At 31.4% G+C, this 17,209-nt stretch overlaps 1 protein-coding gene across 1 annotated transcript; it reads right to left on the reverse strand.

Annotated features, from left to right (window-relative positions):
* Positions 1-221: 221 nt before the first annotated feature.
* Positions 222-9,650, reverse strand: LOC114338128 (uncharacterized). The gene is made up of 2 exons (XM_028288706.2): positions 8,515-9,650; positions 222-1,977 (listed from the first exon to the last, which is right to left on the reverse strand). Exons 1-2 carry the CDS (start codon positions 9,549-9,551, stop codon positions 1,863-1,865), a joined length of 1,152 nt encoding a protein of 383 aa, XP_028144507.1. The 5' UTR covers positions 9,552-9,650; the 3' UTR covers positions 222-1,862.
* Between the last annotated feature and the right edge of the window lie 7,559 nt (positions 9,651-17,209).

Raw genomic sequence — 17,209 nt, forward strand, 5'->3', positions numbered from 1 at the left:
AAATAATTTTGAAAAAAATATACAGTTACAATTACAATATAAATTACAGTGAAGAAAATATTTTTGACATTTTCAAAAATAATTTTTTTTTCAAAATAAGTACGAAACTATCAAAGATACATAAAAGTTGCTATATAAAAAAATGTTAGGCTTTCTTACAGAAAATTATGATAATTTACTGAAAAAAAAATTAATGGATAAAATAATATAGCTCAAAAAAATCAAATATGCTTTGTCTATTTTTGTTGAAAGCGCAATACAAACCTTAATTTTAACTCATTGAAAGTCACAATTTCATATTTAATGAAAAATTTTAAAAAATCAACAAAGAATAAAAGGAAAAAGGCCCACTTTACTAGAAAAAAGTGCTATAATTTTTTAAACTACTTAATAAAAGCATTAAAAGAAGACCTTGTAGAAGTCTCTAGCATATAAACTAAGCTATTACAGTGCTACATTGCTATGATAATTACAGTTAAATATTATCCAGTTTCAAATGCACTGTATACTGGGTAGTGGGAAGGAACGCGCCAAACTTTAAGACTGTATAATATACGTAAAAATAATCAAAAATAACTCTTATGTTGTTATTCGATTTTCATTCGTTTCCGAGATACGGAGTGTTAAAATTTTTATTACAAACTGACGATTTATTTATTGCTCTAAAACCGGTTGAGGTGTGCAAATGAAATTTGGTGGGTTTTAAGACATCGCTATTGCTCATGTTTTGAACTTCAATTAAAAATTTTATATTCACCATTGGAGCGCGTACGGGTAATAGTCCGAATTTTTTTAAAGATAAGAATGGTACGCCACTGAAATATTTCAAATTAAAAATATTTCTTGAATTCCTCGTTCAGTTTGTGACAAAAAATCTATCTTTCCTTTTTTTCATGCAAGCTTGGTTTTCAAAAAATAAAATATCTTAAACACTTACAAAGTTTTCGACGAAGTTTCTATAATATGAATGTGTAGAAACTTATTTCCAATACTTTGTAAGCGTTAAGATATTTTATTTTTTGTATGAAAACGAAGCGTCCTATGAACAAACATGAAGATAGATGGTCTGTCAGAAATTGAACATGGAATTCAAAAATAATTTTTAATTTGAAATACATCAGTGGCGTACTATTTTTTTTCTTTAAAAAATTTCAGAACCTTATCCGTACGCGCAAGGGTGAATAGAAAGTTCTTAATTGTTTGTCAAAATATGAGCAATAACTATGGCTTAAAACCCACCAAATTTCATTTGCACACCTCAACCGGTTTTAAAGCAATAGATGAATCGTCAGTTTGTAAGAAAAAATTTAACACCCCATATCTCGGAAACAAATGAAAATCGAATAACAACATATGAGTTATTTTTGATTATTTTTACGTATATTATACAGCCTTAAAGTTTGGCGCGTTCCTCCCGACTCACCTTGTATAGGCATCAGTAATGCCATCCACAAATTGAACAAATTACAACTAAATAATTGTGAAAAAAAATATGGTTAGACTAAAAATACTACTTTTGATATAAATATCACTATAAAAATACTGTAAACTATAAAAATAGTGTAAAAATACTATCTTCATTTCAAAATAAGTACGAAACTAAAAAGAAACGTAAACTTTGCAATATAACAAAAAGTTGGGTTTTTTACAGGGAAAAAAGGAAGGTGTTTTTAAAAAAGTTCTGTTTTTTTACTTCTATCATAATTTCTTTCAAAATTATTTGCTTTAAATTGTTCAAACTTTTGGATAGCATTACTAAGGCGTAAATAAAATAAATTTCAAATGGATAACATTCAATTTAAATTAAAAAGTGAATTACAATTAAAAATATCTTTACGGATGCCATAAGAATAATTTTTCTCTTATACGCTCTTTCTCCTCTTTATTCTCTTAAACATAATCTCATCTGCATCGTCGGAATCCATATAGATCTCATCCAAGAACTGTTCCAGCGCTCTATTTATTATATCGTGGTCTCTAAAATATATTAAAGGGAATTAAATCAAACACTATTATGGTATAATATATTTATATATGTGAGTATATAACATATAGTTTTAAAAAGTATATATAGGAGTTATTACAAAAATATTAAAATGCATTATTGAAAATATTTAAAAACGTAAGACTTTTAAACTTAATTTAAAAATTTTTTGGTCCCCTTTCGTTTTTAATTATCACTGAATGACAAAATACACTTTTGTAGCAGGGGCCAATAATTATTCTTAGAATATAATATACTATATAATATAATATATGACATATATAAATACAAAACATATTAATTATTGTAATTTATGTAGTTAAAAAGAATAAATGGATAAGTAACAAAAATAAAGAGATAAGAAGAAATTATTATCAGAAACAACAGATGAAAAATTTCAAAAAAAAACAAGTCCTCTGCAATAATAGAGACCAGTAGACAATAAATAATACACAAAATGATAACATGTTTATGGATGAAACAATATTTTTGGAAAGTGTGCATTAAAACACATATAGATGAATAAGACCAGAAGATAATAGGAAGAGGGCCAAAGAAGAACAGGAGGGATTGCTAAAAAAAGTAAGAAAACGTAGATAATCTAACAACACCCATAACCAAGATAGTAAACTCGACTAAATTATCAAAATGATGCACAACTTAACCAGAATACAAAAAAATTAACAACGGAAGTAAAAGAGATAAAGAAGGAACAGAAAAATTACTGGGAGGAACTAAATGACCTAAAGGAAGAATTGGAGAAAGTTGATATAAAAAAACTAAACGAAAAACAAGGAGAAGGAACAACTGAGGAAAGAGAACTAGACCATCCGAAAGTCAACAATTTAATAATACAAGGTGTGCCAATAGACATAAAAATTATATAAAATATTATTATGATCCTCTATCGTTTTTTTAATTATAACTTTAAAAGACAAGATACAATTATTGTAACAGGGGATAATTATGCTTAGAGAATAATATACTAGCTACATAATATACAAAAATGAATTCAAAACATATTGTCATATAATAATAAAAGTTTAATAAGCACTAAAAATAAAAGATAAAGTAGAAATATAAGAAACAAGAGTTAAAATTTTTTTACAAAATAGGAAAAGTTTAGGGATGAAACAATGTTTTTGGAAAATGTGCCTTATAGGCGAGAGGCACACCCCTAATTTGAGCCTTAGATAACGAAAAAGCGACCATGATAGGTTAATGGCAAATTTTGGTCATTCTTAATGATTTCGAGGTCATTAAATCCGAATATATTTATTTTTATCTAGAATTAGTGGAACATGTTCAAAAATAAAATTATAAGCAATAATGAGAAAAATCAATTTTGATGATTTTTCAAATTTAACTCGCTGTATTTTTGGTCGCTGTAAATATTTCCTTTTGAAAATTTTACTGTATTATCTCTGAAGTATTTAGATAACAACGAAATTTCACCAAATTGCTTAAAAAAAGTAAGAGTATTAACCATTTTGTCGTCAGATTAAGTTAGTTTCATGTTTATTTAAAAAAGTTGAGGGACAAACTTGTTAGTTCATAATTTTAACTAACAAGTTTGTTAGAAAGAAGAAAATATCAAGTCAAAATATGCAATAGGAAAAAAGTTATGTGACATTATACATAGACGAAGGGCACTCCCCAAAAAACCGCTTATTTCTCGAGATACGACCACGGTGTGGTGAATGGCTAATTTTGGTGATACTTAATGGTTTTGGTGTTGCTAAAAACGAAAATGAGGCTTATTTTGAATTTAATGTGGGGAAACATTGTCAAAATCGCAATTTTAACCTAAAAACGAAAAAAAAATGAAATCACGTTTTTTTGCGTTTAACTCGCTCCAAATCTGTTCCATTTAAATATATTTTTTTAATTTTTATAGTAGGTATACCTATATTTCTTACCTTTCTGAAGGCAATGGGATGTGTTTTAATCATTTAGTCTTATTATAATAAAAGTTATGAATTTTTTAAAGTAAAAGGTGAAGATTCCTGAATTGTAAAGTTTAATCGCAAAAGTTGACTAACAAAATTTGACATTTAGCTTTTTATTCAGGTTTTATTGGGGGAGTGCCACTCGTCTAACTTTTTTCATATTGTATATTTTGACTTGACATTTTCCAAAAAACTTCTTCATGTTCTAATGCTGTGTTGGCTAAAATTATAAATTAAAAATTTACCACCCAACTTTTTTAAGTAAACATGAAACTAATGAAATCTGATGACAAAATGTTTAAAAATTAACAATTCCTCTTTTAATTTGTTTAAACATCTAAAGATAATACAGTAAAATTTTCGAAATGAATTATTTACAGAAACCCAAGATACATCGAGTTAAGTTGAAAAAACATCTAAATTTGGTTTTAAACATGTTCCACCATTTTTGGTTAAAAATAAACTTCAAATTCGGATTCAACGACCTCGAAAACATAACGAATATCCTAATTTCGTCATTCACCTGAAAGTTGATTTTCGTGGTCGGTATAACATCATTTTACGGGTTGCTGTCGCTCGCCTATTAAAACACATATAGATGAAAAGGGCCAGAATATAATAGGAAGAACACCATAGAGGAAGAGGAGATATTATTTGGAAGAAGTATGAAAACGTCTAGGTCGCCTAACAAAATCCAGAACAAAACCGTAACTAGAGAAACAAAAAATTTAACAACGGAAATAAAAGAGATAAAGAAGGAACAGATAAATTACTGGGAGGAACTGAATAAACTAAAGGAAGAATTAGAGAAAGTTGAACAAAAAAACTAAACGAAACACAAGGAGAACGAAAAACTGAAGACATCGAACTAAACAGTGGACTAAACAATATACAGTGTGGAAGGCACTTATGGAATAAAATTATTTTTGCCCTTGTATTAAAAAATTATAAAAAACGCTGAGACCCGTCGATTTTTAAATAAAAATGTGCACTTTTTAAACATAAATTTAAATATACAGGGTGATCCTTGCAAGTCTAGCAGAGCCCATATTTTTTATTTTTAATGAAACACCCTGTATTTTCTTATATTTTTAAAATCTGCTTAATAACTTGCTTACAACGAACTATATTATGAATAATACAGGGTGAAATTTTGAAATTAACAAGTATGGAAACCACTGATAGAATAAAATTGTTTGTGTCCTTATTTTAAAAAATTATAAAAAATACTGGGACACGTCAACTTTTAAATTCAAATGGGCGCTTTACAAACATAAATTTAAATATACAGGGCGATTCACGCAAGTGCAGCATAGTCCATGATCTTTAGTTTTAATGGATCACCCTGTACATTTTTATATTTTTAGAATCTGCTAAACAACCTCATATCAAAAAAAGTGTATTATTTAGGGTCCTTTTTGAATAATACAAGGTGCAATTTTGAAATTATTTATAAATTTTGTCAAGACATTAAATACAAAACCCAATAGATTTAATACTTAGTTTAGAAAGTTGTTGCCTTCATTTAGATAATTTAAAATATATATCATTATTTAAAGCATGATAAATTATGAATTTAAAAATTTTATGTAGGTATTTTATATCTTTCCGGAAATTACACGTAATTTTAAAATTTCACCTTGTAGTATTCATAATAGGCCCTACATAATAGGTATACACTTTTTTGATATGAGGTTGTTTAGCAGATTCTAAAAATAGAAAAATATATAGGGTGATCCATTAAAACTAAAGATCATGGAGTATGCTGTACGTGCGTGAATCACTCTGTATATTTTAGTTTATGTTTGAAAAGCGCCCATTAGAATTTAAAAGTTGACATGTCCAAGTATTTTTTATAATTTTTTAAAATAAAGACACAAACAATTTTATTCCATAAGTGGTTTCCATACTCTTTAATTTCAAAATTTCACCCTGTATTATTCATAATACACCTTACATGATATAATTTGTTGAAATCAGGTTGTTAAACAGCTTTTAAAAATATAAGAATATACATGATGTTCCATTAAAAATAAAGACTCTGTTAGACTTGCAAGGATCACCCTGTACATTTAAATTTATGTTTAAAAGTGCACATTTTTATTTACTAATCGACGGGTTTCAGCATTTTTTATAAGTTTTTGAAACAAGGACAGAAATAATTTTATTCCATAAGTGCCTTCCACCCTATATATAAAATCGATAGAAATATACTGAAAGAAGCTGTAGGAAACTTTATAGAAGAAAAAATGGACATCTTTGTTCAAATAGAACAAGCAATTAAATTGGACCAATCCATGTTTGGTCAAACTACATAACAAGCTTATGGTCAAACTACACGACAAGGTCATTCAAACTAAATCTAAAGTAAATCATATAAAAGACTACAGAGTTTATATAAATAGTGGCATCAAAGAAGAATTACAAATACAGAAAAAAATAAAATAAGTCGTCAATGAAGAAATAAATCAGGGAAAAGTGTTAAAATAAAATATAATAAATTGATAGTAGATGGAAAACACACAAATGGAAGCAGAAGATGAAAATACACAAATAAAAACACAAATGATGACATACGTAGCAGACAAAAAAGAATTGAGCAACAAAAACATTAAAAGGGCGAAAACGAAAAATAAAACCGAAATAGGCAAAAGAGAGGACATATTCATAGGAGCATGCAATATAAAAACGCTTTACGATACTGGCAAATTGGAACAAGTAAGCGAAGGGGTTGATAAGTACAAATTAGGCATTGTTGGACTAAGAGTTAAGAGAAATAAGAGGGAATGGCAGTGGATCAATCTGAGATGGAGAACAGCAACTAATCATATGTTGTGGGAACATAAACGTAAGTGATAAACACGAAAAGGGAGTGGTTATACTGTTAGTCCAAAAGGGAAGAAAGGCTCTAATAGAGTAAGAGGCAGTATCAGAAAGGATTATTTGGGCAAGGCTGAAGGACTGAAGATACTATAATAGAGTACTAGTAAATGTATATGCTCCTACAAGTAAAAATAACGAAAACGATTAAAAGGAAGAATTGTACTAACAACTACAAACAAGGTACAATAAGACGAATAAGGAATATAGAAGAGATATGAAATTAATAATCGGAGCAAACGGCAATTACAAAATAGGATATAAACAAGTGTTGAAAAAGGAGAGAATAGAGAAGAAAAACGACAATGGAAATCGATTTATCACATTTTTCGAATAAAATGAACTTACAATAGGTGGAAGCGGGTACATAAGGAACCATGGAAATCGCAAAGATGGAGGTACAAGAACCAAATGGACCACATAAAAATTGAGTATAAATGGAGAACCAGTTTCCCCAGCAAGATTTCAGGAGTTTAAGAGGTGCTGTTAGACCACATGCTCGTCATATCGAAACTGAGAATCAAATTAGTCAGAGACAAAAACCAAAAAACCAATAGAAGTAACAAAGACAACGTCGATGTCCGAAAACAAGAAAGTATTAGCAATACACTCACTGGGGAACTAGCAAAAAACTAAACTATATTACAAAAACCTGTGAGTGAGTGAGTCATACAAACATGGAAGCATTTTACAGAAGTAATGATAGATATATCAAAAGAAAAAATAGGGTTGAAAAGAAGAGAAAATTAAAATGGGTAGCTAAAGATACTCTACAACTTATAGCAGAAAGTAAAAAAAAGCAAAGGAAAAATGAAACACAAGTTAAAAACGCAGAAGTAAAAAAACAAGCTAGAAAAAATAAAATCAGCTATATAAATCAGATGCTTAATATTCTGAAAAATGGCAAAGCCGCAGGAATCGATAATATACCCATTGACCAAATAAAAGCAGATACTGAGCAATTAAAAGCAGATACAAAGCAATCAACAAAAATGTTACATAAACTTATGAATAAAATATGGACTGACGGAGAGTTACTAAAGGAGTGTTAAAAGGGATTGATAATAAAAATACTCAAAAAATGGGACCTAAGTATATGCAAAAATTAACGTGGAATATCAATACTAAGACCAAAATGGTGAACTAATAATGGAAAAAAGTCGAAGAAGAAGATGAATAAGAAGTAGATGAATATAAAATAATAAAAAATACCAAATATGTTAAATTCAAAAATTAATTAAAATACATTATTAAAACAATAGTTTAAATATATCAAAATTTTACCTTGACTACATATTGTACATTAATAAGCAAACCAGTATTAATTTAAATGTAGCTTTTCAGAATTATTCTTTACAAAATATCAAAAATAATCAAGATATAGTTAGGTATTTTTTTACACTGCACTAGTAACAATGTATATTTTTTCTGTTACCTGTTGGGTTGTTCTTCCTGGACAAACCTTGTTAAAGTCCAAATCGAAAGCGAAAATATAAGAAGCTAGGTTATTATATATGGTTCAATGTACGGAAAGAAGAAGTATTATTGTTGGTTTGATTATAAGTAGAGTTAATAACTTTGACCTCACGGGGAAAGGTCATCGTCGACAGCAAGATGTAATGTCTCAATGCTATTATGAAAACAAGCAATAGGAAGCATATTCCGAAGCCCAAAGCCGCCTTCTGAAAGTAAGTAACATACCTTGGCTTAACTTCTTCACGTGGTTTTCTCCATCCTCGACGTGGAAGGCCTCTAATGGGGTTGCTGGTAGTAGCGATGTCACTCAAGTTTCCGTTATCGGTTACATTGGTATTGGTTCTTCTTGGACGAAAATGAGAATTCGATCGGACACGTTCTCCATGTTTTGCTTGATGGCAATAAAATTTTGCAAGTTTGATAGAACTACGCCTTTTATAATGATGCCCTGGAATATCTTTGTAAGATAACTTTCTGTAGATGGCACTGACAGGATCATAGCTTCGCTTATTGAAGCCACCATTCTCTTCATCAACAATGGAAACAGAAAATTTTCCTTCAAATCCTAAAGGTTTTTCATCAGTTTCAGGTGCATTTTTGTTATCAGAAGTAACACAATCTATAACATTTTCGGCTAAGGAATCAGGTTTTCTCATCTGGATGCCATCAATATTTTCATCACCGACGCTAACAAAATATGTGTTTTCAAAACCTCCAGGTGGTTTCTCAGGTGCAGGCATAGCAGTTTTATTTTCAGAATTAGCATAATTGATAACATTTCCGGCTACAGAATCAAGCCTTCTCATCTGGATGCCATCAACATTTTCATCACCAATGCTCACAAAATATTGATTTTCAAAACTTCTAGGTGGTTTCTCAGGTGCAGGCATAGCAGTTTTATTTTCAGAATTAGCATAATCGATAACATTTCCGGCTACAGAATCAAGCCTTCTCATCTGGATGCCATCAATATTTTCATCACCAATGCTCACAAAATATTTATTTTCAAAACTTCTTGGTGGTTTCTCAGGTGCAAGCATAACATTTTTATTTTCAAAATTAGCACAATCCATAACATTTTCGGCAGCTGCAGAATCAAGTCTTAGCATCTTGAAGGCGTCAATATTTTCATCAATATCGCTGACAAAAGATTGATATTTAAACATACCTGGTTCGTCAGATTCAGACACAACATTTTTATTTCCCGAATTATCACAATCGGTCACATTTTGTGCTAACCTTTTTTTTAAAACTTCTTCCATTTCTATTTTAATTTTACACACAAACACTAATTTTGAAATGGGCGTATTTTATACGTTACTAACCGACAGCACACGTTGAACTATAAGTAAAGAATAATGTCTGGCCAGTAAGATGCATAAAATTCGCCGATAACAATTCATTTTATCACCTATTCGATGTATATCCAGAATAGAATGTCTAGAGTCATACTTTTTTATCAACAAGTGTAATCAACATAATTGCTCATAGATTGGGCTGGAATGTTTTAACTAACTATGGCATAATATAAGGCTGCAAATTTTAATAAACAATTCTTCGAATAAAAAAATATTTTATAGGTTAATCTATGGAAAATAAATAGTTTATATTTTTAACGTTCTTAAGAAGAAAAGGTTTAAAAATAAAATAAAGTCTAAAAACTATCCTAAAATGCATTTTGCATTATACAGTGTGGTGCCAATGAATGGAATATATTCATTATTTCGAATACTTGCAATTTACAATAAACGTTCTGAAATCCTTTGATTTATTTTAGTAATAAAACGTACTTAGGCATTAATTTTTTAATTTCAACATAATCTATACGCCAGTCAAGAGGGAAAAACAAGGAATAGCTATTTGTATAACAAGGGAGGAAAGTGCTCCTTTTCATCCCGAGAATGAAGTTTACTGCCCGACGCGTAGCGGAGGGCAGTAATCATTCAAGGGAGGAAAAGGCACTTTACTCCCATGTTATACATATGATTTTTCCGCCTTCCTCAAATAATTTCCTCCTTTTTTCATTTTTACTTAATTTATTTATGTAACTAACCAACAAAATTTATTAGAACTAAAACTGACAAGTAGGTACAATATAACTGTCAACTGTCAAATATAAGTCAAATTATTAATGTAAACATTGTTAAATCAGAATAACAATTTACTGTTTTTTACCATTCTGCAAAATAGAGAATGTTTTTAAATAAACGTTAAAATGTATAGATACTTACGTAATAGAAAATAGATATTGTACAGGGCGCCAATAAGTTATATTTCATGAATGAAATACCATGACGTCACTTTTACTTTTCCTCCCTAGGGAGGAAAAATATTTTCCTCCCTAGGGAGGAAAAGTACAACTTTGCTCCCTACAATCACGTCCGGAAAAGTATACTTTCATTAGAGGTAGGTGGAAAAAATGTTATTCGTGCAATTTAAGGTTTTAAAAGGTATTTAGGAGGTAGCTGATGACAATTCCATGAAGAAGTACAGTTCGTTTTGCTTTGTTCTTTTTTTAAACAATCATAAAGAGTGAAAAAAATATTTTTTTCTATAAAACTTTTCTTATATGTTTTGGAGAAAAATGGTTCAAATAAAACTTGCAGACCATAAAAAGTTGTGTTCTGTAGAAAGTTGGTTCTGTTTCTTCTGCAAAGTGTGTTATTCCACCAGCTTTTCGTTGAGCCTACTTATAAGCGTATGGCATAAACAATGTCAAAGTTATTATAAATGTATATAAGCTAAAAATTCAATCCTTTTTTAAACGGTTTATTATTAACAAATTAAAAACTGTTGAATTTTTTAATATAACCTAAAACTTAGGCCTCAAAGAATCCATTGTGATCTACAAAATACATATAGAGTGATTGTTTGGGCAAGTATAGTTGTTTATATAATCGCTATCTGGGATAAACAAATTGAATATCCTATAATGTCTTATAATTATCTGGTCGATCTGTGTGAAAATTAGCCCGCTGTAATAACTCTTTAACTGCTAAAATCTTGAGTATTTATGTTCCATGTCTTTATACAAAAATCAAAGTTATTAGCATTTATAAATTACTGCCAAAATAACAGTTTTTTGCAATTATCTCGGTCAATTGTTTATGTATTTTTATTTGGAGTAATAAATCTCAGTATTAAAGAAGTTTAAATGATCTAAAAATTTTATTGAACCATTTCCCTCTAAAATGTATGAGAAACGTTTTATAGTCTAAACATATATGTATTTTTTCTTTTCAAGTTTTTTTTATTTATTTATGCCTCAACCTCAAAGGGTCATTGGCGCAATACAATTAAAAGGTTTACAATTTATTTAGTTCATTTATAGAATACAAGTATGATGTCAAATTGTTCATATCAGTTCCATCACTTAATATTGCTTGTAAGGTATCTTATAATTTATATTGAAGTCTCTCCATGCAATAGAGAGACTCCAGTAAAATGTGGCGAACACTGAGCACAATAATATCGCATACGTAGCACTGTGGTTTTACTTCAGTATCCAGCAGATGTTTATGCGTGATGGCGGTGTGGCCTATTCTCAGACGAGAGAGAATGGTTTGATGTAATCGCTTATTTGGGGTTATTTTCAAGGTAGTATTGAATGTTTTACTTCTCGCAGTTTGGATGTTCATTGATTCCACTTCATTTGCCAAGCATTGATTACCAAGTTCTTGATTACAGGTTTTGCATCTAGGTGTGGAATGCTTCTGATTTCTACAGCTTCCGTGCTTAATACTGCTAGTTTTTCCAATGAATCTACTTCTTCATTACCAGCAATTCCGATATGTGATGGAATCCATACAAAGTTGACATTGATATTCATTGTTTGCAATTGGTGTAATGCTGATTTAATAAGTAGTAGACTTGGATGAAGAGGATATAGGTCATTTAAGGCAGTTACAGAACTTAGGGAATCCGTAATAATGACAGGATTTTACATGTTATTTTCTACCACAAAATTTATTGCGTTGAGGATAGCAGTTAACTCGGCTGTATAAATGGAAGTTAATTTCGGGAGTTTAATTAATATTTTAGTTTTATTGAACATAAATGCTGCTCCCACTCCCTCCATGGTTTTAGAGGCATCGGTGTATATAAGATTATGATTACTGTATGTCTTGAGATCTTGTAGGGCATATTGATATAGTACTTTGGGATGGTTATCTGTTTTTTTATATATGGAGAGTTTGGTATTTGTAGTTGGGATAGAGATAGTCCAGGGAGGAACAGTGTTGACAGTTGGTAAAAAATACATATCTGGAATTTTTTTTTATTAACTCCATTGAGTACAACAATCTGCCCATTGGGCATTAAGCATTTGTTATGGTAAAAAATACAGACATGTAGAGAGTTACTCCAGTGAGTAACCTCTTTACAATTCTAAAACTAAAATTTTATCAGTCTGAATACACTTTTAATTACATTCAGTTGGTTAAGTCGGACGGCCGTTGCCGTTTTAGTCTACGCACTTCAAAGATGTCCCGCACATTTAATTGTCTGGCAAACGCATTAGGATGCACTAACACTCGTTCAAAGTATTTAACACTAAAACGTTGTATGGCTTCTTTCACGGATTCTAGGGGAATGTCGTGTTGAATCACCTCGTTGGATACATAGTATGGCGCATTGACTATGGAACGCAGCACCTTGTTTTGAAATCTCTGTAAGATGTTTGTATTAGAGACGCTAGCAGTGCCCCATAGCTGAATCCCCTTGTCCATATGGGCTTGAAGATGGACTGGTAGAGTAAAATTTTGTTATCCAGAGATAGTTTGGAATTGCGTCCAATGAGCCAATACATATTTCTCAATTTAAGTCCAAGCTGTTTTCGTTTTGTAAAAATATGTTTTTTCCAAGTAAGGCGGCGGTCCAAGTGCTTGCCAAGGTATTTGGCGTCCTCGGATTGAGGAATTAGACAATTATCAATATATACAGGGGGGCATGTTTCTCTGCGTAGCGTGAATGTTACATGTAATGATTTAGTTCCATTAGATTTGATGCGCCATACTTTCATCCATTGCTGAATTCTATTTAGGTTTGATTGAAGATTCCTTGATGCTGTTGTTGGATCTCTGTGGGATGCCAGGATAGCAGTGTCATCTGCATACGTTGCAACTATAGTTGTACTAGATGTTGGAATGTTCGCTGTGTATAAAAGATACAGAATTGGGCCGAGAACGCTGCCTTGTGGGATGCCTGAGTGAATATGATATATCTTAGTGTGCTCGGTACCGTGCTTCACAAGGAAGTGTATATTTTCTATGTGGGATTTTAAGAGCTGGAAGTGAGGATAGGGTAGGAGCTTCTTTAATTTTATTCGTAGCCCTATGTGCCATACCCTGTCAGAAGCCTGAGATATGTCAAAGAAAGCAGCAGAACAGTATCTTTTGGAGTTAAAATCCTTGTTTATTTGGTTGACTAGCCTATACACTTGTTCTATGGTTCCGTGTTTGTCTCGGAAACCGATTTGGTGTTCTGGAATTATTTTATTTTCGTCTATTATCGTTTTCAACCTTTTTACGTACATTTTTTCAAAGACTTTGCTAATCATAGGCAAAAGGATTATAGGCCGGTATGAAGATGCATTTTCCGGTCTTTTTCCTGGTTTAAGGATCATTAGGATTTGTGCCACTTTCCATAAACTAGGGAAGTAGTTTAGGCGCAGAATTGCATTAAATATAAAGGTGATTAATTTTATGCACTTATCCGAGACTTCTTTTAGAATCTTGCCAGAGATTAGGTCAAATCCAGGGGCTTTTTTGAAGTTGGTTTCATCTATTTTTGTTTGTTTTACTTGGTTGACTGTAAATTTCGTGTGGGGCAGATCCATTTGAAACGGTGCTGTTAGGAATCTTGTTAGTTCTGTTTCTTCCTCTGTAGATACTGTAGAAGGGTATGGCGTAAATACTTTTTGAAGGTGCTTGCCAAAAAGATCAGCTTTTTCTTTGTCGTTCCTAGCCCAGGTGTTTGCCTCATCTTTGATTGGTGGGTTATGCTGTTGGGGCCATTTGAGCTTTTTCGTGGCTTTCCAGAGTGAATAATCTGTAGCTTCAGTTGGTGTTAAATTTTCTAAATATTCTTGTATTCCATAGTTTTCTTCTTCATGGATTAATTCCTTTAATTCCTTTGTTGCTTTGTTAAATTTTTTCTTATTTTCTGCCGTTCTTGACTGTTACCAATTTTTACGTAATTGTCGTTTTTCTAAAATTTTGTGTTTAATTGTGGGAGACACATTATTTCTGTTTGGAGATGGTTCGTAGCTGGGAGTCGCGTACCATGCAGCAATCTGTATGCTTTCTGTTAGTTTATCTACAGCTGATTCAAGTTCGAGTTCATTTTTCAAGGACAGATTTAGGGACCAGTTAGTCTTGGTGTTATGCAAAGTTGGTTGATGTTCTTTGTTTAAGATTTTTTCGGAGATTGTTATTATAAAGGGTGAGTGGTCTGATAATAAATCAAAGCATGATTCAGCTTTACATTTTTTGGTATCGATGCTTTTTGTGATGCAGAAGTCAACGACATCAGGTATTTTGTTTAAATCAGACGGCCAATAAGTTGGTTCGCCAGTAGAAATTTGTTGCAGGTTATTTTCTACCATTGCTTTAGCTAATTCTCTGCCTCTTGGTGTTGTTAGTCTAGAACCCCACATCGGATGTTTTGAATTATAATCTCCACCTGCAATGAATTTGTTCCCTAGAGTGTTAAAATATTCTAGAAAATGTTCTTTTTTAACGACATGTTTAGGTAGGCAGTATAAGGCAGATATTGTTATTGGGCCGTGTGCTTCCTCAATTGTTAAGCTGGTTGCTTGCAGGTAGTCTATGTTATATTTTTCCATTTCGGAGTGTTTAATAGAATCACGTATATTCATGGCGGTTCCACCGTGAGCTCTACTGTCTGGGTGATTTGTGTAATACAACTTGTAGTTGGGAATCCGCATGTAGTGTTTTTCTGTAAAGTGTGTCTCAGAAATTAATAATATATCAATAAATCTGGAAATTTGAATTCAAGTTCATTGAGGTATCTATTGACCCTTTCATAAAAAGGATCGTCAAGCCTAGTATATCTTGTAAAAATCTTTTTCAAATTCATTTTCGAATTCGGTGTTTGTGTCTGGTTGTATGAATTTAAGTATTTTGTTTCAAGTGAAATCTAATAAAAAATTTTCTTCTTGGTAAAAGGTATATTAGTTTAAAGAGCCCTAAAAGGCTACAAACATATGAACAAAACATTTTCGCTCTGTCACAAGAGCATCATCAGTGTTACAAGAACATGGTGAGCCAACCAAAAAAAGTTTCGAGTATTTTGTTTCGAAGTCTGGTGCATCTAGCTTTTGATTTCTTATTTGGTAAATTTTCGTGTAGTTGACTTAAAAGATTCAATAGGCTTTCGAAATCGTTTGTTTAAGTTTTTATTAAGCTTATTGGGTCAGGGGTACCATGAACATTTTCCAATATATCTACGAATGTTTTATAAGATATTGAATGTGTTACTGAAGTATCGTCATATATAAGTCTAGCTGAATTTTTTATATATTCCATTACTTGAATTGATCTTGTATCTGTGATTGAAGACTTTGGCTTTTTTAATTTTTTAGCTGGAAAGGAGCTATTTTCTGAAGTATCATTTGGAGGAGGGCTTATAATTTCAGAAATAGTTCGTTTATTTGAAGGAGGATCGTGTGATATTTGTTGGGTATCAGTACTTTGTGTAGCATGAGTAGCGGGTAAAATATGAATATTAGGTTAAGTCGATAGTATAGGAGTAAATGAAGATATAGTTTGCGTTCGGGGAATGTATTCATTGTTTATTTGATCAGTTGAGGTAGTTGGAGCGATTGAAGCAGTTGGAAGGTTTTAAGCTTATTGTGGAGCTTGTTTTAAGCGTACGACTCGTTCGATTTCTAATTAGGAAGTCACACTTTTTAAGTTTGTTAAAAAACCAAAGCAAAATCAGTGGTATGTCTTCACAGATTTTTCATCACCTACCCCTCATCGACATGTATCTACAAGATTTTTACTTGAAATCAATTATTTTTTCCGAGATAAACTAGTGCACTGTTAGCAGCATAATGTCATTATCATTATTTTAAATAGAGATTTTAACAGATTTATTAAAATATTCTAGTCCTTGGGCCCACCATTTAAAAAAAATATTACCTCCCTCCCTGAGACTTTTTTTATCCAGTTATTCATGTCGAGTCGGACAACTTTTTTATTTGAAAAGTTTGTCAGACAATCATTTATTACTCCATAGTGCGCGCCCTATAGGGTCCATAGTGCGCGCATTATAAATATTCATAAAATTTAAACCCTCACACCTGATTTTTGCAGGACTGTTTGATAAAAATATTTACAATTATTGGTAATATTGTCCGTCAAATTTTTGAAGGGTAGATACTCCAGTTGTCGGACGCACCAAATCTTAGAAACCTCTTAGGTCTGGATCCCGCATAAGAAAAAAAGTTGATTAACCTTACGTACTAACATCTTAATTCAATGACGTAAACACGAACTAACCGACTGACAGACGGGTTTAATATTTTATTGGTAATTTTTGTTTTTGTTAAATATTTTAATGCGAAAAAATATCTCGATGACTTACTTAAAGTGGTTTTAGGCCTGGTTGATCAACAACAGACCAGATCTTTGTGCTAAGGCAAATATTGGAAAAAACCAATGAATTCAATATCGACACATACCATCTTTTCGTAGATTTTAAATCGACCTATGATAGTGTTCTAAGAAATAAATTGTATGAAGCCATGGATGAATTCCACATCCCTGATAAACTGATAAGATTGGTTAAGGCTACAATGCGTAAAGTTGTTTGCAAAGTCGAAATACAGGGCGAACAATCACAGGTGTTTGAAACGCATGTCGGGCTGCGACAGGGAGATGCGCTGGCGTGTCTC

The sequence above is a fragment of the Diabrotica virgifera genome, chromosome 10 (genome assembly GCF_917563875.1).
Source record: "Diabrotica virgifera virgifera chromosome 10, PGI_DIABVI_V3a".
NCBI classification, from domain to species: domain Eukaryota; kingdom Metazoa; phylum Arthropoda; class Insecta; order Coleoptera; family Chrysomelidae; genus Diabrotica; species Diabrotica virgifera.

Excerpts from the sequence above, each read along its gene's own strand:
- LOC114338128 (XM_028288706.2), bottom strand. The coding sequence starts at position 9,551 with ATGGAAGAAGTTTTAAAAAAAAGGTTAGCACAAAATGTGACCGATTGT. Across the intron at positions 1,978-8,514 it reads CGTGAAGAAGTTAAGCCAAG|AGACCACGATATAATAAATA; the intron begins GTATGTTACTTA and ends AATATATTTTAG.